Raw genomic sequence first — 22,354 nt, forward strand, 5'->3', positions numbered from 1 at the left:
GGTTCCACGGTGTTTGTTGGCTGCAAGTTTTCCACTGCAAGAAGAGGCTCGTATCATTGACCAGGAGCGAGCTACAATGGTGAGTAGCCATAACATTTATGTTAAACACTTCCTATTTCATGTCTAACAGTACTTGATTTAACAAATAACCATAAATAAATACAGTGTGGGCACTGAAGTTAACATATGTGATTATACTGCCTAATCTGTCACGGAGTAGATTGTTGCAAAGTAATATAAGATCCAAAGTTGTAATTCAGAATAGTTTTCAAAAGAAGGCCATTAGAATTATATACAAGTCTGATTACCCTGAACAAGCTATTAATTAAATCACAAATTCTTCAATTCAAAGATTTGGTAGATTATCAGACAAATAATGTCTAACAGTAATTGATTTAACACATCACGATAAGTAGATTGAGTGTGGGCACTCTCAAGTTAACATATGTGATTATACTGCCTAATCTGTTACAGAGTATGTTGTTGCCAAGTAATGTAGAATAGATCCAAAGTAGTAATCCAGAATAGTTTTGAAGAGGCCATTAGAATGATAAACAAATCTGATTACCTTGAACATAATAACAAGCTAAGTGTTTAATATGTCCTATGAAGTCAAAATTGGGCACCATCATGTGGTGAAATTTGGAATTGCATCACATCCAATTTTGCCTGGGAACAAACAGATTACATAAATCTTAGTTTTGAATAAGCCACTCCTTCTCAAACAAGTAAACTCTGCCCATTTTGCGCAGTAGATGTTCTGTTAATATCTAGTATTTATACAAAGTCATAATTTAAATTGCTTTCAACCTTCATTCATCGGTTCAACCAACATTACTCGCTCTTATTACCAACTTGTATTGATTTAACTAAGCGTTTAATACTTCCTATCAGGTCTCAAATCGAGATTTGGCAAAATACAATTTCAGCAAATCCAATTTTGCCAGGGAACAAAAATAGATTAAATAAACTAAATAAGTCCTCTTCCCATTAAATAAATCAGAAAAGTCTGTCTTGTAACCAGTCCTCTTCAAACAAGTAAAGTCTGCCCATTTTGTGCCGTAGATTTTGTGTCTATGCCTAGTATTTAAACAAAATCATAATTTAAACGACTTCTTTCCTTCATTCACTTTGGAAATTTGGAATTGCAGCAAATCGAATTTTGGCAGGGAACAAAAATAGATCAATTAAACTAAATAAGTCTTCTTCCCATTAAATAAATTAAAAAAGTCTGTCTTGTAACCAGTCCTTTTCAAACAAGTAAAGTCTGCCCATTTTGTGCCGTCGATTTTGTGTTAATGCCTAGTATTTATACAAAATCATAATTTAAAGGACTTCATTCCTTCATTCACTTTGGAAATTTGGAATTGCAACACATCAAATTTTGCCTGGGAAGAAAAGTAGATTAAATAAATTTAATAAGTCTTACTACTTCCCATTAAATAAATTAAATACGTCTTACTTGTTCCCACTCCTTTTCAAAACAGTAGTTTAAAACGAGGGCCCTTCACTCAATCTTTAACCCCAACCCCGCACGTTGTGTTGTATCTGTGAATGTTGGTTGTGGCCAAATGATAGTTTTCTTTCATTCGTTTAGGTTCCAAGAAAACTTGATGTAACTCTACTTTTAACTGCCGTTTCAGATAAGCGGGTATTACGTCGCAGTCATGTGCCGTGGATATGACGTAATTGCCCGAACCTCCGCCAAAATTCAAATCTGTTGGCGCGATGGCCGTGAGCCACTGAGCAGCGACGATTATCAACAGAAATATCTTTATTTTCTGCTTGCAACTGGACCGTCTAGAGCGTACACGGTAAGTAACACTCATTGTGTTTAAGGAGATTTACGTTTGTAATAGCAGAAGTGTAGCCGCGTTGCGTTGTACGTGTGAAAATTGGTCGAGGCGAAATGTTAATGTTTAATTTCATTCCTTTAGGTTCCACGGTGTTTGTTGGCTGCAAGTTTTCCACTGCAAGAAGAGGCTCGTATCATTGACCAGGAGCGAGCTACAATGGTGAGTAGCCATAACATTTATGTTAAACACTTCCTATTTCATGTCTAACAGTACTTGATTTAACAAATAACCATAAATAAATACAGTGTGGGCACTGAAGTTAACATATGTGATTATACTGCCTAATCTGTCACGGAGTAGATTGTTGCAAAGTAATATAAGATCCAAAGTTGTAATTCAGAATAGTTTTCAAAAGAAGGCCATTAGAATTATATACAAGTCTGATTACCCTTAACATAACAACAAGCTATTAATTAAATCACAAATTCTTCAATTCAAAGATTTGGTAGATTATCAGACAAATAATGTCTAACAGTAATTGATTTAACACATCACGATAAGTAGATTGAGTGTGGGCACTCTCAAGTTAACAGATATGATTATACTGCCTAATCTGTTACAGAGTATGTTGTTGCCAAGTAATGTAGAATAGATCCAAAGTAGTAATCCAGAATAGTTTTGAAGAGGCCATTAGAATAATAAACAAATCTGATTACCTTGAACATAATAACAAGCTAAGTGTTTAATATGTCCTATGAAGTCAAAATTGGGCACCATCATGTGGTGAAATTTGGAATTGCATCACATCCAATTTTGCCTGGGAACAAACAGATTAAATAAATCTTAGTTTTGAATAAGCCACTCCTTCTCAAACAAGTAAACTCTGCCCATTTCGCGCAGTAGATGTTCTGTTAATATCTAGTATTTATACAAAGTCATAATTTAAATTGCTTTCAACCTTCATTCATCGGTTCAACCAACATTACTCGCTCTTATTACCAACTTGTATTGATTTAACTAAGCGTTTAATACTTCCTATCAGGTCTCAAGGCAAGATTTGGCAAAATACAATTTCAGCAAATCCAATTTTGCCAGGGAACAAAAATAGATTAAATAAACTAAATAAGTCTTCTTCCCATTAAATAAATCAGAAAAGTCTGTCTTGTAACCAGTCCTCTTCAAACAAGTAAAGTCTGCCCATTTTGTGCCGTAGATTTTGTGTCTATGCCTAGTATTTAAACAAAATCATAATTTAAACGACTTCTTTCCTTCATTCACTTTGGAAATTTGGAATTGCAGCAAATCGAATTTTGCCAGGGAACAAAAATAGATCAATTAAACTAAATAAGTCTTCTTCCCATTAAATAAATTAAAAAAGTCTGTCTTGTAACCAGTCCTTTTCAAACAAGTAAAGTCTGCCCATTTTGTGCCGTCGATTTTGTGTTAATGCCTAGTATTTATACAAAATCATAATTTAAAGGACTTCATTCCTTCATTCACTTTGGAAATTTGGAATTGCAGCACATCAAATTTTGCCTGGGAAGAAAAGTAGATTAAATAAATTTAATAAGTCTTACTACTTCCCATTAAATAAATTAAATACGTCTTACTTGTTCCCACTCCTTTACAAAAAAGTAGTTTAAAACGAGGTCCCGTCACTCAACCTTTAACCCTATTTATTCACCTTCTAGGCTAAGTGTTAAAGGCTAAGTGTTAAAGGCTAAGTGTTAAAGGCTAAGTGTTAGAGGCTAAGTGCCAGAGGCTAGGCGCCAGAGGCGAGTTTTTGTGGGCTGAAGTTTTAGTGGGGTTAGTGTGAATACAATCCAAAAGAATACAACAGAATACAATACAATAGAATATAATACATAGATTAAATTCAATAGCTCTTACTACTTCCCATTAAATAAATTAAAGACGTCTTACTTGTTCCCAATCCTTTTCAAAAAAGTAGTTTAAAACGAGGGCCCTTCACTCAACCTTTAACCTCAACCCCGCACGTCACATTGTGTTGTATCTGTGAATGTTGGTTGTGGCCAAATGATAGTTTTCTTTCATTCGTTTAGGTTCCACGGTGTTTGTTGGCTATGTTTTCCACTGTCAGAAGGATGAAAATACAAAGTACAACGCTTGGACGTGGGCGAAGACGTCACCGGTGAGTCCTTCCTTCCTATTTATTTACCTTCTAGATGCTAGAGGCTAAGTGTTAGAGGCTAAGTGTTAGAGGCTAAGTGTTAAACACAATACGAACAACACAACGATACTGCACTGAACAACACGATACCGCACTGAGAAACACGATACCGCACTGAACAACACGATACCGCACTGAACAACACCATGCCGCACTGAACACCATGCCACACTGAACAACACCATCCCGCACTGAACAACACCATGCCGCACTAAACAACACCATGCCGCACTGAACAACACCATGCCTCACTGAACGACACCATGCCGCACTGAAAGACACCATGCCGCACTGAACGACACCATGCCGCACTGAAAGACACCATCCCGCACTGAACACCATGCCGCACTGAACAACACCATCCTGCACTGAACAACACCATCCCGCACTGAACAACACCATGCCGCACTGAACAACATTATGCCGCACTGAACATTATGCCGCACTGAACAACACCATGCCGCACTGAACAACACCATGCCGCACTGAACAACATTATGCAGCACTGAACAACACCATGCCGCACTGAACAACACCATGCCGCACTGAACAACACCATGCCGCACTGAACAACATTATGCCGCACTGAACAACACCATGCCGCACTGAACAACACCATCCTGCACTGAACAACACCATTCCGCATTGAACACCATGCCGCACTGAACAACACCATCCCGCACTGAACAACACCATCCCGCACTGAACAACACCATCCTGCACTGAACAACACCATCCCGCACTGAACAACACCATGCCGCATTGAACAACACCATGCCGCACTGAACAACACCATCCTGCACTGAACAACACCATGCCGCACTGAACAACACCATGCCGCACTGAACAACACCATGCCGCACTGAACAACATTATGCCGCACTGAACAACATTATGCCGCACTAAACAACATTATGTCGCACTGAACAACACCATGCCGCACTGAACAACACCATGCTGCACTGAACAACATTATGCCGCACTGAACAACACGATCCCGCATTGAACAACACCATCCCGCAGTGAACAACACCATGCCGCATTGAACAACACCATGCCGCACTGAACAACACCATGCTGCACTGAACAACATTATGCTGCACTGAACAACACGATCCTGCATTGAACAACACCATGCCGCACTGAACAACACCATCCTGCACTGAACAACACCTTTCCACACTGAACAACACCATGCCGCACTGAACAACATTATGCCGCACTGAACAACACCATGCCGCACTGAACAACACCATGCCGCACTGAACAACACCATGCCGCACTGAACAACACCATGCCGCAATGAACAACACCATGCCGCACTGAACAACACCATCCTGCACTGAACAACACCATCCCGCACTGAACAACACCATGCCGCACTGAACAACATTATGCCGCACTGAACATTATGCCGCACTGAAAAACACCATGCCGCACTGAACAACACCATGCCGCACTGAACAACATTATGCAGCACTGAACAACACCATGCCGCACTGAACAACACCATGCCGCACTGAACAACACCATGCCGCACTGAACAACATTATGCCGCACTGAACAACACCATGCCGCACTGAACAACACCATCCTGCACTGAACAACACCATTCCGCATTGAACACCATGCCGCACTGAACAACACCATGCCGCACTGAACAACACCATCCCGCACTGAACAACACCATTTCGCACTGAACAACACCATGCCGCACTGAACAACACCATGCCGCACTGAACAACATTATAACGCACTGAACAACACCATCCCGCACTGAACAACACCATGCCGCACTAAACAACATTATGCCGCACTGAACAACATTATGCCGAAATGAACAACACCATGCCGCACTGAACAAAACCATGCCGCACTGAACAACACCATCCTGCACTGAACAAAACCATCCCGCACTGAACAACACCATGCCGCACTGAACAACACCATGCCGCACTGAACAACACCATGCCGCAATGAACAACACCATCCCGCACTGAACAACATTATGCCGCACTGAACAACATTATGCCGCACTGAACAACATTATGTCGCACTGAACAACATTATGCCGCACTGAACAACACCATGCCGCACTGAACAACACCATGCCGCACTGAACAACACCATGCCGCACTGAACAACACCATGCCGCACTGAACAACACGATCCCGCATTGAACAACACCATGCCGCACTGAACAACACCATCCTGCACTGAACAACACCATCCCGCACTGAACAACACCATGCCGCACTGAACAACATTATGGCGCACTGAACAACATTATGCCGCACTGAACAACACCATGCCGCACTGAACAACACCATGCCGCACTGAACAACACCATGCCGCACTGAACAACACCATGCCGCACTGAACAACACCATGCCGCACTGAACAACACCATGCCGCACTGAACAACATTATGCCGCACTGAACAACACCATGCCGCACTGAACAACACCATGCCGCACTGAACAACACGATCCCGCATTGAACAACACCATCCTGCACTGAACAACACCATGCCGCACTGAACAACACCATGCCGCACTGAACAACACCATGCCGCACTGAACAACACCATTCCGCACTGAACAACACCATGCCGCACTGAACAACACCATCCTGCACTGAACAACACCATCCCGCACTGAACAACACCATGCCGCATTAAACAACACCATGCCGCACTGAACAACACCATCCTGCACTGAACAACACCATGCCGCACTGAACAACACCATGCCGCACTGAACAACACCATGCCGCACTGAACAACATTATGCCGCACTGAACAACATTATGCCGCACTAAACAACATTATGCCGCACTGAACAACACCATGCTGCACTGAACAACATTATGCCGCACTGAACAACACGATCCCGCATTGAACAACACCATCCCGCAGTGAACAACACCATGCCGCATTGAACAACACCATGCCGCACTGAACAACACCATGCTGCACTGAACAACATTATGCTGCACTGAACAACACGATCCTGTATTGAACAACACCATGCCGCACTGAACAACACCATCCTGCACTGAACAACACCATGCCGCACTGAACAACACCATGCCGCACTGAACAACATTATGCCGCACTGAAAAACACCATGCCGCACTGAACAACACCATCCCGCACTGAACAACACCATGCCGCATTGAACAACACCATGCCGCACTGAACAACACCATGCTGCACTGAACAACACCATGCTGCACTGAACAACACGATCCTGCATTGAACAACACCATGCCGCACTGAACAACACCATCCTGCACTGAACAACACCATCCTGCACTGAACAACACCACCCCGCACTGAACAACATGATCCCGCATTGAACAACACCATCCCGCACTGAACAACACCATGCCGCACTGAACAACACCATTCCGCACTGAACAACACCATGCCGCACTGAACAACACCATGCCGCACTGAACAACACCATGCCGCACTGAACAACACCCTGCCGCACTGAACAACACCATGCCGCACTGAACAACACCATGCCGCACTGAACAACACCATGCCGCACTGAACAACATTATGCCGCACTGAACAACACCATGCCGCACTTAACAACACCATCCCGCACTGAACAACACCATGCCGCATTGAACAACACCATGCCGCACTGAACAACACCATCCTGCACTGAACAACACCATCCCGCACTAAACAACACCATGCCGCACTGAACAACATTATGGCGCACTGGACAACATTATGCCGCACTGAACAACACCATGCTGCACTGAACAACATTATGCTGCACTGAACAACACGATCCTGCATTGAACAACACCATGCCGCACTGAACAACACCATCCTGCACTGAACAACACCATGCCGCACTGAACAACACCATGCCGCACTGAACAACATTATGCCGCACTGAAAAACACCATGCCGCACTGAACAACACCATCCCGCACTGAACAACACCATGCCGCATTGAACAACACCATGCCGCACTGAACAACACCATGCTGCACTGAACAACATTATGCTGCACTGAACAACACGATCCTGCATTGAACAACACCATGCCGCACTGAACAACACCATCCTGCACTGAACAACACCATCCTGCACTGAACAACACCACCCCGCACTGAACAACATGATCCCGCATTGAACAACACCATCCCGCACTGAACAACACCATGACGCACTGAACAACACCATGACGCACTGAACAACACCATGCCGCACTGAACAACACCATGCCGCACTGAACAACACCATGCCGCACTGAACAACACCATGCCGCACTGAACAACACCATGCCGCACTGAACAACACCATGCCGCACTGAACAACACCATGCCGCATTGAACAACACCATGCCGCATTGAACAACACCATCCTGCACTGAACAACACCATCCCGCACTGAACAACACCATCCCGCACTGAACAACATTATGGCGCACTGGACAACATTATGCCGCACTGAACAACACCATGCCGCACTGAACAACACCATGCCGCACTGAACAACACCATGCCGCACTGAACAACACCATGCCGCACTGAACAACATTATGCCGCACTGAACAACACCATGCCGCACTGAACAACACCATGCCGCACTGAACAACACGATCCCGCATCGAACAACACCATCCTGCACTGAACAACACCATGCCGCACTGAACAACACCATGCCGCACTGAACAACACCATTCCACACTGAACAACACCATGCCGCACTGAACAACACCATCCTGCACTGAACAACACCATCCCGCACTGAACAACACCATGCCGCATTGAACAACACCATGCCGCACTGAACAACACCATCCTGCACTGAACAACACCATGCCGCACTGAACAACACCATGCCGCACTGAACAACACCATGCCGCACTGAACAACATTATGCCGCACTGAACAACATTATGCCGCACTAAACAACATTATGTCGCACTGAACAACACCATGCCGCACTGAACAACACCATGCTGCACTGAACAACATTATGCCGCACTGAACAACACGATCCCGCATTGAACAACACCATCCCGCAGTGAACAACACCATGCCGCATTGAACAACACCATGCCGCACTGAACAACACCATGCTGCACTGAACAACATTATGCTGCACTGAACAACACGATCCTGCATTGAACAACACCATGCCGCACTGAACAACACCATCCTGCACTGAACAACACCTTTCCACACTGAACAACACCATACCGCACTGAACAACATTATGCCGCACTGAACAACACCATGCCGCACTGAACAACACCATGCCGCACTGAACAACACCATGCCGCAATGAACAACACCATCCCGCACTGAACAACACCATGCCGCATTGAACAACACCATGCCGCACTGAACAACACCATCCCGCACTGAACAACACCACCCCGCACTGAACAACACGATCCCGCATTGAACAACACCATCCCGGACTGAACAACACCATGCCGCACTGAACAACACCATTCCGCACTGAACAACACCATGCCGCACTGAACAACACCATGCCGCACTGAACAACACCATGCCGCACTGAACAACACCATGCCGCACTGAACAACATTATGCCGCACTGAACAACACCATGCCGCACTGAACAACACCATCCCGCACTGAACAACACCATGCCGCATTGAACAACACCATGCCGCACTGAACAACACCATCCTGCACTGAACAACACCATCCCGCACTGAACAACACCATGCCGCACTGAACAACATTATGGCGCACTGAACAACATTATGCCGCACTGAACAACACCATGCCGCACTGAACAACACCATGCCGCACTGAACAACACCATGCCGCACTGAACAACATTATGCCGCACTGAACAACACCATGCCGCACTGAACAACACCATGCCGCACTGAACAACACCATGCCGCACTGAACAACACGACGTCGCACTGAACAACACGACGCCGCACAGAACAACACGACGCCGCACAGAATAACACAATACCGCACAGAACAACACAATACCGCACAAACAGTTTTAGATAATAGTACGTCGCAGTCATGTGACGCGGACATGACGTCAATAGGCGGAACTCACGGCAAAATTATAATCCGTGGGCGTGGCTTGCAACAGGAAGTAGGAAAGCGGCAGTTCTGGCAAACAAGACACAGCTGTTAGTAACACGATGACTAACAAGGCAAATATTTTTGTTTTCAGCTTGCAACTTGACCGTCTAGAGCGTACAAGGTAATTACAACTGTTTTTTTTTAGCCCTGAAAAGCAAGGGAGTGTGGCGTTTGGGAGGAATGTCGAACTCGGCGTCTGCTTCCAGCCACAGACGCCAAATTTCGACGATTATTTCGACTGGTCAACGGTTGTAAATTATTGCGTTGACTAAAAACTTTATTTAACTCTACTCTTAACTTTGCCGTTTCAGATATGCGGGTATTACACCGCGGAAATGACGTCAATAGGCTGAACTCTCGCCAAAATTCAAATCTGTGGGCGCAATGGCCTTGAGCGAGACACCGGATACAAACACGACGATTATCAACAGAAATATCTTTATTTTCCGCTTGCAAGTGGACCGTCTAGAGCGTACACGGTAAGTACAACTCATTGTGTTTAAAAAGATTTACGTTTGTGTAGTTTGCGTTGCGTTGTATCTGTGAATGTTGGTTGAGGCTAAATGTTAATGTTTAATTTCATTCCTTTAGGTTCCACGGTGTTTGTTGGCTGTATGTTTTCCACTGCAAGAAGAGGCTCGTATCATTGACCAGCAGGAGCTACAATGGTGAGTACCCCTTTCGTCTTCCATTTATGTTAAACACTTCCTATTTCATGTCTAACAGTACTCGATTTAACAAATAACCATAAATAAATACAGTGTGGGCAGTCACGTTAACATATGTGATTATCCTGCCTAATATGTTTATCACAAATATGTCACTAATCACTGATATGTTTATTTGTTTATCACAACACCTTTGGACCTTCAGCAATCGATTATTTACCTTCATCTACATAGAGACAGAACGATGGTGTCTTAAACATCTCATTCATTTCACCAAATAACTTCACGCAGGTGGATAACGGCCGTCTCGGTCACGCTATGTTGCGTGATGCAGTTTTGAAGAACCAAATGCATTTATTCAATGAATAAGTCAAGCTAGTTCTATGTTTATGATGTTGTAAGTTACGGTACCGATTGAAGTTGAGTTCGAAGCCAGTGGAAAACAGCGCTGCGTTTGTGCTCTCCAGGTACAAATGTTGTGATCTCTGACTGACGACCGGGCGAGACTCGAGTAAGAGATGTCCAAACGAGCTCCGGCAGGGCGGGCCAAGGCGGAGCGAACGGACGCCCTTCAGGCCGCCAATGACGAGCTGAGAACCAAACTGATGGACGTCCAGTTAGAACTTCAGCAGGAGAAGAACAAGGTGAAAACCTCAACAGACAGACACTGCCTGCCTCCCTGCCTGCCTCCCTGCCTGCCTCCCTGCCTGCCTCCCTCCCTCCCTCCCAGTTTTCCCGATGTAGATTAGACATGCGTGTGCCATGACTGTGTCAGCCTACATCAACAAATGCACCGAGGACGTCAGCACCACTAAGAATATCATCACCCGGGGCAACCAACGACCCTGGATGACTGAGGAGGTACGTCAAACGCTACGAGCGCGGAACTCTGCCTTCAAGTCTGGCGACAAGGAGACACTGAGGACAGCGAGAGCCAACTTGAACCGTGCCATCAGGATAGCGAAGCGAGACCGCAGTCGAAAATTTCAGGATCGTTTCCACGACGTCAAAAACATCAGGAGTATGTGGCAAGGCATACGGGCGATTACAGACTACAACTCACCCTCCCCCCCCCCCGGTGGGTGTAGTTGATGCTGACTTTCTAAATGGTCTAAATAACTTCTTTGGGAGGTTCGAGGCACTAAACGGCACTCCAGCAGTTAAAACTGTCCCCCATCAGGAAGAGGAGGTACTCTGCCTTGACTCCGCCGATGTGTTGAAGACCCTGAGGAGAGTCAACCCCTGTAAGGCCCCTGGCCCCGACAACATTCCTGGGCGTGTGTTCAGGGAATGTGCAAGTCATCTGGCTGGGGTCATCACAGACATTTTTAACACCTCGCTGGGCCAAGCCACAGTGCCGGCGTGCTTTAAGACTGCCTCCATCATTCCGGTGCCGAAGAAACCTCAAATCACCTCATTTAATGATTACCGGCCTGTTGCACTGACTCCGGTTATGATGAAGTGCTTCGAAAGGCTGCTTAAAGGTCACATCGTTTCCAGACTCCCCCTATTATTTGACCCGTTCCAGTTTGCCGACCGGCAAAACCGCTCCACTCAGGACGCCATCTCCTCCGTTCTTCACCTGAGCCTGGCTCACCTGGAGGAGAAGAACACCCATGTGCGGAGGCTGTTCCTGGACTTCAGCTCAGCGTTTAACACCATCATCCCACAGCATCTGGTAGGAAAATTGGAACACCTGGGCTTCAACACCCCCCTTCGCAACTGGCTGCTAGACTTCCTCACCAACAGACCTCAGTCAGTCCGGGTCGGACAGAACACCTCTGATGTCATCACCCTCAGCACAGGCTCCCTTCAGGGCTGCGTCCTGAGCCCCCTGCTGTGCACCCTGATGACACACGACTGCGTCCTCAGGTTCACCACCAATCACATCGTGAAGTCAGCAGACGACACAACGGTGGTGGGGCTCATCAGAGACAACAACGACCTGGACTACAGAGAGGAGGTGGAGCAGCTGGTGGGCTGGTGCAGAGAAAACAGCCTGATCCTGAATGAGGAGAAGATGAAGGAGATCATCGTCGACTTCAGGAAAAAACAGCCTCACCACGCTCCACTGATCATCAACAGCTCAGCTGTGGAGGTGGTCAGCACCACCAAATTCCTGGGGGTCCACATCACAGAAGACCTCACCTGGACTATGAACACTACGGCACTGGTCAAGAGGGCACAGAAGCGCTTGTACTTCCTGCGGAGGATGAGGAGAGCCCACCTGCCCCCACCCATCATGAGGACGTTCTACAGGAGCACCATAGAGAGCATTCTGACAAGCTGTCTCTCTGTGTGGTGTGGAGGCTGCACCGCCTCCGATTGGAAGAACGTGAGGAGAGTGGTGAGGACAGCAGAGAGGATCATAGGGGCTCCTCTTCCCTCCATTCAGGACATTTCATCTCAGCGCTGCATGTCCCGTGCCCGTAACATCATCAATGACCCATCACACCCCCACCATGGACTGTTCTCCCTGCTGCCCTCTGGGAAGAGGTTTGCAGCATCCGCTGCAGGTCCACCAGGTTCTGCAACAGCTTTTTCCCTGCTGTCATCAGACTGTTGAACACTAGAACTGTTGAGCTCTAAACTGAACTCTGCATCACACATTCACAGAACTGTACTTTATGACACTACGGACCTCTATCTTGCACTATCTCGCACTACCAACTTTACTGAACTTGTATAAACCCTTTAAATAGAAGTTTAATACATGGTTTAGCATTCCTCTGCACACTCTTGAATACTGTTTTGCCTACTTGCACTATTGCATAATTATCACTGCTGCACTTTATACTTATTTTTAATATATATATATATATATATATATATAGTATATATGTATATATATATATTTTCATAGGATATGTTACTTCTATTCAACTGCAATATCACTACTTTGTTGTAAGACGTATGCAACGGAATTTCGTTTTGTATGCACCATGTGCAGACAAGATGACAATAAAGTTTGTCTAAGTCTAAGTCATGTCAGGTCAGCTGTCTGGAGAGAGAGAGAAGTCAGGACCTGCGGGCGGAGCACCACCGTGCCACCGCCGCCATGACGGAACTCAAAAGCAAACTCCATGAGGAGAAGCAGAAAGAGTTAGCCATTACCAGGGAGACATTACTGCGGCAGCATGAAATGGAGCTGATGAGAGTGATCAAAATCAAAGATGGAGAGATCCAGCGACTGAATGCCTTGGTCCTCAGCCTGAGGGACGGCTCCATGGACAAGGTGATCCGCTCTATCCGTGTCTGACTAGCCGCACGCCACGTCGGGCTTCGATGCGGCCGCTACCGTATTGTGTAGCTTGTCCCCAGTAAGCGTCGCGGCGCTCCGTTGCGGTCTCAACGGCCCGGTGTGGCGCAATGTCTGCTCAGGTGAGGAGGGGGGGCGCTTTGCTGGCGGAGGTGGAGGAGACGCGGCGGTGTCGGGAGACCGAGCGGTGTCGCCTCCACCAGGAGCGCGGAAGAAGCCCTGGCAGCGGCCCAGCAGGCCTGGCAGTCCCGAGCGGCCGAGCTCCGATCGGCTCATCACCAGCATCGGGAGGAGCTGAGCCGAACCAAGAGAGACTGCGAGAGGGAGATCCGCCGACTGGTAGGACTGATCAGATGCGCGGTGCGTGGCTATGTTCCCAATTTCGTTGTATACCTGCAGTGCAATGACACCTAAGGCATTCTATTCTATTCTATTTCACAAGAAGAAAATGTCCGGTTGCTCGCTTCGCTTTTGTCACAGCAAAGGTGTTCTAGTCGATTCCAGAAAAAAATTGGCCGGTTGCTCTCTTTGTTTTTGTCACAATTCTGGCAAATGAGTTTGCCCGCCTGCCTGAGCGCTCCCCGTTTGTACATCCAGACGGATGAGATCAAGCTGAAAGACAGAGCGGTTAGTGTTTTGGATGAAGCCCTGGGGCCGGCCACGTCCACCGCCTTCAGCTGCAGACTCAGGCTGCCGAGCAGCAGATCGCTGCCCTGAGGGATTCCCAAAGGGCGGGCCTAAACTACCCTGGAAGTGGGGTCAACGCCGCTACTAGCAATCCTCTTCATTGCGTAAGCCACCTCATCACACACTTGCAGTACGCATGACTTAGTTCGTTGCTGGAGGAAGGTAGCACAAAAACAGTTTTGAACTTTGAACGAGTGCTTGTGTGTGTGTGTTGCGGGGCGTTTTCAGTCTCAGGAGGATCGGGACACGCGACGGTTTCATCTGAAAATCGCTGAGCTCAGCGCAGTCATCAGGAAACTGGAGGATCGAAACGCCCTGCTTTCTGAAGAGCGCAATGAACTGGTAATTTATTGACGGCACGCTTGAAGGTTTGCGCTACGTTTGATGCGCGCCATCCAGCGAGGCACCCATTGCGCTTGCTTATTAGTTGAGCGGCGCGGCGAGTCGGTTGCCTGGTAGATGTCTTTTATTGGGAGCCAAAGCCACGATTCCGTTCAAACCGATGCAAAAGGAATGGATACGTTCTGGCCCGCGTGTTGTGCGTCTTTCACATCCCGCACTTCATGCTTGCAGCTAAAGCGACTGAGAGAAACAGAAAGCCAGTTTCTGCCACTCCTGTACAAAAACAAACGCCTGAGCAGGAAGAATGAAGAACTCTCGCTGGTGCTGTGTCGCCTTGAAAACAAAGTGCGCTTTGTCACCCAGGAGAACGAGGAGATGGCAAGCTTGGTAAGTCGACGCGGACAACGGCGGCGTGCCAACAGAGTCCACTGCATTTGTGTTCCACAGAGAAGGCCTAGTTCGCTCAATGACCTGGACCGCGGTTGCGGCCAGCAGGACGGTGAAATGGAGTTCCTTCAAGTTGTGGAGCAGCGGCACATCATCGACGACTTGTCCAAGGTCTTCAGGCAGGCGACTCGGTGCACGTACGGCAGCGCCGCGCTCGCTCGCTGTCGCCAGGAAACCTTTTCCGTCCAAAGCTTGGCCGGCGGCCGCCATCCAAAAAATTGGCCCCTTAAATTCCGACCTTTCAAGCAGGAACATTGTGCGCACGCGTTTGAACACGCTTTAGACTTGTTTTGCCGTTTTCAGCAGCTCAAAGCTCCCGTTTTGTCAGCGCCTTTGCCACTCGCTGTGCGCTGAAAACGACGGACTTGCCCGGCTGCTCAGCCCGTCAACCATGAGCCGCGAGCGCGACGTCATTGTCCGTAGGCAGCTAGTGGCAAAATGCACCCTGTTAGAGTTGCGCTCGCTCCAACTTATTTTGCAAGAACCACACGGGAGACAAGTAAGTTCTTTTGGACACCTGCAGGTGGAGAGTCCATCCGTTGTACGAATGAAGTCTGACTCTCGGCTCCTGCACGAGCATTTTAATTAAGAGAAACAGGGTGGGTGTAAGAGTGGATTGAATAGAGGAAGCCCTTGACCTCTAGTCAAAACATAGCAAGGGGTGTTTTACGACTTTGTGTAGGAAGGGATAAGCGATAGGGATAAATAAGGGATAAATAATATTATTTATTACAGGTCGCAGTCAAAGTCAAAGCAACACAATGATACGATAAAGATAATCTGGAAAACCCTGACACACCCTGTAGTTGTCACTTTTGGAAAAGACGAGCGTCCCTCCAATCATCGCCGGTGACGTGTTTTTCAGGCTCTGGAGACAGGAGCTCATGTCAGAAATGTCATTGTGAGTCGCGTTTGTTTCTGCGCCGGAGCCGTTCGTTCCCTTTGCATCCAAAGAATCTCAAAGGCGGATTATTTGTGTCGACAGGAGAGAGATTTGCTGCTACGATACCGACGTCGAGAATCTCTGAGGAGGAACAAAGCGTGAGGTCCTGCAAGGTGAGTCTGTTTGTTTGCGGCTGCTTGGTGTTGCGCAAGATGAAATGGCCTTTTTCTCGCTATCGTTCCTCTCGTCGATTCATCGTGAGGTGTCGCTTCAGTTTGTTCAGAGAGATGTTTGCTTCCGCGCCCGCAGGTCATCGAAACATTTTACGGCTACGACGAAGACGTGTTGGTGGACTCGGACGGATCGTCCTTGTCTTTTCACTCCGACAGAACCCCCGACACGGAACCCGAAGAGGTAGCCCGCCATTTCTGCCAGCGTATTGGCACCAAACATTCCTCTTCAGCCTGGAATCGGACTCGTCTTTGCGTCGCGGGTGCTTTGTCGCCGGTCTGACTGATTCTGGTACTAGTGCTGTGTTGCATTGGTGTGTGCATGAAGAGGCGGAGCTTCGCTACCGCCAGCTGACGCAAGAATATCAAGCGCTGCAACGAGCCTACGCTCTGCTAGCCCAGACCAGCGAAAGGGGACTACGACGCCGAGAAGGAGATCAAGGTGGCGCCCCTTCCCGCAACCCCCGGCCGGGTCGCAGCCTCCCCGTTCTCACCCAGCCTCGGGTGTTCTCTGGTCTGAAAGGAGGAGGAGGAGCCTCCCTCCTCCTCCTTTCAGACCAGAGAAAAGCTGATGGTAGAAATGGGTCACTATCAAAGCAGAGTAGCAGATCTGGAGTCAGCGCTGAAGCAACAAGGACAGGTAAGCTCATCAATGAGCACACCTTTTTCTCAGACAAAATAGCTACATTCTTCAGTCACTCATCCGTCTGGCATTACTGGACCAACCCCCCCCCCCCCCCCCCCCCGAACGTGGCTGGGAAAATGCGGAGAAAAGCAAATGTCATTTTCCAGTCAACCAAAGAATTTGTGGATGAAAATGACACAACATTCCAAAGCTGTCCACGCGTTTGTCTCTTCTAGAATGTCAAGTGGGTGGAGGAGAAGCAGCTGCTGCGTCAGAGCAATCAGCAGTTGGCCGAAAAGGTGACGGAAAGAAAGGCGCTGGGCAGAGTCGCTTGGCGTCACACCTGTCGGGAAGCCCCGCAGATGAGGTCTGACTGTCTTTTCAGGTCAGGCGGATGGAGGCGGAAGAAGCGCGTCTGAAAGAGCACATCCAGGATATCCGAGACCAAAACGAACTGCTTGAGTTCCGCATCCTGGAGCTGGAGGTGGGAAGACTCGCACAAGCGTGTTGAGGCCAGAGATGTGACGGACGGACGGACGGACGGACGGACGGATGCATGCCTCTGCCTTTCAGGAGAGGGAGTGGCGCTCCCCCGTCTTGAAGTTTCTGCAAGTCCGTTTCCCAGACGGCCTCAGCCCTTTGCAGATCTACTGCGAGGCCGAGGGCGTGAGCGTACGTAAGGCGTCCCTCGCAACCCTAACCTTAACCCGAGGTCCCAGAACACCTTACATTGCTCCTTGCGCCTTTCCCCCGGACATCGTCATCAGTGATCTGATGAAGAAGCTGGACATCCTGGGCTATAACGCCGTAAGTGTATGTCGAACTCCTTATGTTCGCACTCCACGAGACTCGGCGGCTCAAATGTGACTTTTGGAAGGCTTTGCGCTGAAAGAAGCTTGTTGACGCTGTGCCTTTGGGCTCTTGCAGAATCTCACCAACGAGGAGCAGGTGGTCGTGATTCACGCCAGGACCCTTCTCACCCTAGCCGAGAAGGTAACGCGCACGTCCACGCACGCTCTCGCATTCTGTTTATGTGACAGCAGCCTTTCCTCAGTGGTTAGAATACATCAAAGTGACCAAGTCAGCACTTCAACAGAAGATGTTGGACATTGAAAGTGAGAAGGTAGACAGACACGCGACATCAGCCAAGGGGAACTCCGGCAATGTGCCCCAACAATTCTGACCTTGAGCTGTGCTAGGATATGTTCTGCAAGCAGAAGGGCTACCTGGATGAAGAGTTGGACTTCAGGAAGTGTTCCATGGACCAGGCTCATAAGGTAAGCCGCCCTCAAATCTCCCGCCGGACCACTGATGGACGAGGATTGCGGCCCAGAGGATCCTGGAGCTGGAGGCCATGTTGTACGAGGCGCTACCGCAGCGGGACTGCCCCGCCACGGACGGCGAAAAAGCCAGCCACGCTGGCGTGAATGACGTGCTGACGGCGGATCAGAGAGAAGAGCTTAGGAGCGCCGTGGACCAATGGAAGCGAGCCCTGATGTGCGAGTTGAGGGAGCGCGACGCTTGCATCCTCCAAGAGAGAATGGATCTGCTGCACAGCGCGCAACAGGTAAGGGCCCAAAGCCAGCCCGGCACTTACTTGCACGCTTACTGGCTTTTGAATGCCACTTTCCATTTGTCCGTCCTAGAGGAACAAAGAGCTGAAAGAATTCATCGAAGCTCAGAAGAGACAAATCAAACAATTGGAGGAGAAGTTTCTGTTTCTCTTTCTATTCTTCTCCTTGGCCTTCATTCTGTGGCCCTAACACCAGCTGGTGAGTGAGCTCCAGCGGCACCGCACTCGACACCTCCGATACACTGCCAGCCGGTCTCAGACGTTGGCAGACGCTCCGATGCCAACGTATACCCCCCGCCACGGTGACAGAGGCACCGCGTCACACCGGCGCTCATCCAATCAGAAGGCAGGAAAAGCAAATTCACATGCAGGGCACTTTTGAACCAGAAGAGAGCGCCACAAAAAACGGTTGTTGCCCCAAACGCGCACTAAAAAGGGTCAGAATAACAAGAGTCCCACTGGCCAGCCGGGGCCACCCGTCCAGCTGTTTCTTCAGGGGGGAAAAAAATTGGAGTCACCGGTGAGTACATTTTGCATTTAGCTCTGCTTTTCTGCTTCTGTCTTCAAGTGTGTGGCATCCTGCGATCAAAGAGTCAGCCAACCCCAAAGCGGTTGACCTCAACGTCCCACCACCATGCCTACCAGAGCAGGTGACGTGATGCTTTGGACATCCTTCCGTCTCAGATGCCCAAAAGTACTCTTTGCCACATCTGCGGCAATACGGTGTCTTTTCAAAGGTGCAAATAAATCCAGCGTGGGCGGAACACGCACGTCTTCGGTTTTTCCCGCTTTGTTTGTGTGACAGCTGTTGTGAAAATTTTATACAAATAAAGTTGTATAGTACAGGTTTGGCCAAGCCGCAACTCCCGAACCGCATGCGGCTCTTTTATGTTCATATCAACATTTGTGTGTGTGTGTGTGTGTGTGTGTGGGGGGGGGGGGGGTTGTGCGTGTTGGCTTCACTTGAGTTCAATTTGGTATTTTGGTCAAAAGCGCATGTGGTGAAATTCCACAAAGTAGGATGGGCAAACACATTTCTTTAAACTATGAGTGTCAATTGGGCTCTCGAAATGGCAGGGAAAAGATGCACAGCAAAACGAAAATACGTAGATGAACACAGGACGTTTTAATCAGAGTGGGAAAGTTTCTATTTTTTGTTGAACGTGATGGCAAACCATTCTGCCTGATATGTCAGACCTCAGCGCATTTCAAAGATTCAAATCTTCAGCGCCATGCACTTCAGCTCACTCCATGCTAACATTGATCAGGCGTCGAACCCGCATCATCATGCTTAAGAGGTGGCCATGCTAACCAGTGCGCCATTATGTCAACGCATAATAACTAAGTCTACTGGTCAAAACAGCGGTTACTATATGACGTCGCTACGTCGTGGTCACGTGACGCAGACAAGACGTCAATGGACGTGGGCAGAGTTAACTTGTTTAAAAGGGAGTAGGCAGAAGAAATATTTAATTTATTTAAATCTATTTTGAGTGCACACCATTATGCCAATGCATAACAACTGTAAATCTACTAAACAAAACAGCGGTTGCTATATGACATCTGCCACGTCGTGGTCACGTGACATACGTGACGTCGATGGGCGTAACTTTCGCCGGAATTCAAATCCGCGGGGAGAGTTAACTTGTTTAAAAGAGAGTGGGCAGAAGAATTATTTAATTTATTTAAATCTATTTGGTGTGTGCGCCATTATGTCAATGCATAACAACTGTAAGTCTACTAAACAAAACAGCGGTTGCTATTTGACGTCTGCCACGTCGTGGTCACGTGACGCGGACGTGACGTCGACGCCTACTTTACATCCCACCGATCACAGGACTCCTCGGCTGCATAACCGTGCCCCCTTCCCAACCAATCGGATTTGCTATACGCGAAAACGACGCCAATGGAAAGAGCTTCCGCCCAAATTTAAATCCGTGGGCGTGGCTCGCAGCAGGAAGTAGGAAAATGGCGGCGATGTTGACAAAGACACAGCGGATGGTAACATACGACTAACAAGAGAAATATTTTTATTTTCTGCTTGCAACTGGACCGTCCAGAGCGTACACGGTAAGTACAACTCATCGTTTTTAAAAAGAAGTACTTTTGTTGCCCTGAAAAGCGAGTGAGCGTGGCGTTTGTGGGGGACGTCGAATTTCGACGATTCTTTCTGGTCAACGGTTGTAAATGATTGTGTTGATTAAAAAAGAAAACTTGATGTAACTCTACTTTTAACTGCCGTTTCAGATAGATTTGGAATTGCATCACATCCAATTTTGCCTAGAGCGTACACGGTAAGTAACACTCGTTGTGTTTAAGGAGATTTACGTTTGTAATAGCAGAAGTGTAGCCGCGTTGCGTTGTACGTGTGAATGTTGGTCCGGGCGAAATGTTAATGTTTAATTTCATTCCTTTAGGTTCCACGGTGTTTGTTGGCTGCAAGTTTTCCACTGCAAGAAGAGGCTCATATCATTGACCAGGAGCGAGCTACAATGGTGAGTAGCCATAACATTTATGTTAAACACTTCCTATTTCATGTCTAACAGTACTTGATTTAACAAATAACCATAAATAAATACAGTGTGGGCACTGAAGTTAACATATGTGATTATACTGCCTAATCTGTCACGGAGTAGATTGTTGCAAAGTAATATAAGATCCAAAGTTGTAATTCAGAATAGTTTTCAAAAGAAGGCCATTAGAATTATATACAAGTCTGATTACCCTGAACAAGCTATTAATTAAATCACAAATTCTTCAATTCAAAGATTTGGTAGATTATCAGACAAATAATGTCTAACAGTAATTGATTTAACACATCACGATAAGTAGATTGAGTGTGGGCACTCTCAAGTTAACATATGTGATTATACTGCCTAATCTGTTACAGAGTATGTTGTTGCCAAGTAATGTAGAATAGATCCAAAGTAGTAATCCAGAATAGTTTTGAAGAGGCCATTAGAATGATAAACAAATCTGATTACCTTGAACATAATAACAAGCTAAGTGTTTAATATGTCCTATGAAGTCAAAATTGGGCACCATCATGTGGTGAAATTTGGAATTGCATCACATCCAATTTTGCCTGGGAACAAACAGATTACATAAATCTTAGTTTTGAATAAGCCACTCCTTCTCAAACAAGTAAACTCTGCCCATTTTGCGCAGTAGATGTTCTGTTAATATCTAGTATTTATACAAAGTCATAATTTAAATTGCTTTCAACCTTCATTCATCGGTTCAACCAACATTACTCGCTCTTATTACCAACTTGTATTGATTTAACTAAGCGTTTAATACTTCCTATCAGGTCTCAAATCGAGATTTGGCAAAATACAATTTCAGCAAATCCAATTTTGCCAGGGAACAAAAATAGATTAAATAAACTAAATAAGTCCTCTTCCCATTAAATAAATCAGAAAAGTCTGTCTTGTAACCAGTCCTCTTCAAACAAGTAAAGTCTGCCCATTTTGTGCCGTAGATTTTGTGTCTATGCCTAGTATTTAAACAAAATCATAATTTAAACGACTTCTTTCCTT

At 47.1% G+C, this 22,354-nt stretch overlaps 1 protein-coding gene and 2 long non-coding RNA genes across 4 annotated transcripts; all 3 read left to right on the top strand.

The window, feature by feature from the left end:
- On the top strand, positions 1–12,268 carry LOC148378087 (uncharacterized). Its single transcript, XR_015856211.1, has 9 exons — positions 1–79; positions 1,644–1,814; positions 1,938–2,015; positions 3,860–3,948; positions 10,193–10,222; positions 10,413–10,580; positions 10,693–10,769; positions 10,975–11,060; positions 11,237–12,268. It is a non-coding gene; the product is annotated as an uncharacterized LOC148378087 (long non-coding RNA).
- A 2,405-nt stretch (positions 12,269–14,673) lies between these two features.
- LOC148378088 (uncharacterized) lies at positions 14,674–15,815 on the top strand. Its single transcript, XR_015856200.1, has 3 exons — positions 14,674–14,819; positions 14,944–15,057; positions 15,289–15,815. It is a non-coding gene; the product is annotated as an uncharacterized LOC148378088 (long non-coding RNA).
- Positions 15,816–16,135: 320 nt separating this feature from the next.
- Positions 16,136–19,381, top strand: LOC148378089 (janus kinase and microtubule-interacting protein 3-like). Of its 2 annotated transcripts, none has more exons than XM_088368016.1 (12): positions 16,136–16,405; positions 16,490–16,560; positions 16,697–16,801; positions 16,946–17,257; positions 17,479–17,541; positions 17,628–17,726; positions 17,816–18,049; positions 18,170–18,235; positions 18,297–18,365; positions 18,442–18,519; positions 18,576–18,809; positions 18,889–19,381. In XM_088368016.1, the coding sequence occupies exons 4-12, from the start codon at positions 17,189–17,191 to the stop codon at positions 19,003–19,005; spliced, it is 1,029 nt and encodes a 342-aa protein (XP_088224142.1). In that variant the 5' UTR covers positions 16,136–16,405; positions 16,490–16,560; positions 16,697–16,801; positions 16,946–17,188; the 3' UTR covers positions 19,006–19,381. The 2 variants fall into 2 exon arrangements, with proteins under 2 accessions (XP_088224142.1, XP_088224141.1); XM_088368015.1 differs by having other exon boundaries at positions 16,948–17,257; positions 17,816–18,055.
- Positions 19,382–22,354: the final 2,973 nt, after the last annotated feature.

The sequence above is a fragment of the Syngnathus floridae genome, unplaced genomic scaffold, assembly GCF_059516105.1.
Source record: "Syngnathus floridae isolate MCC-2025c unplaced genomic scaffold, RoL_Sflo_1.0 HiC_scaffold_66, whole genome shotgun sequence".
Taxonomy (NCBI): domain Eukaryota; kingdom Metazoa; phylum Chordata; class Actinopteri; order Syngnathiformes; family Syngnathidae; genus Syngnathus; species Syngnathus floridae.

Coding starts and splice junctions, on each gene's coding strand:
- LOC148378089 (XM_088368015.1), top strand. CDS start 17,189: ATGGTAGAAATGGGTCACTATCAAAGCAGAGTAGCAGATCTGGAGTCA. Junction 18,366..18,441: donor TGGACATTGAAAGTGAGAAG/GTAGACAGACAC, acceptor GAGCTGTGCTAG/GATATGTTCTGCAAGCAGAA. Junction 18,810..18,888: donor TGCTGCACAGCGCGCAACAG/GTAAGGGCCCAA, acceptor TGTCCGTCCTAG/AGGAACAAAGAGCTGAAAGA.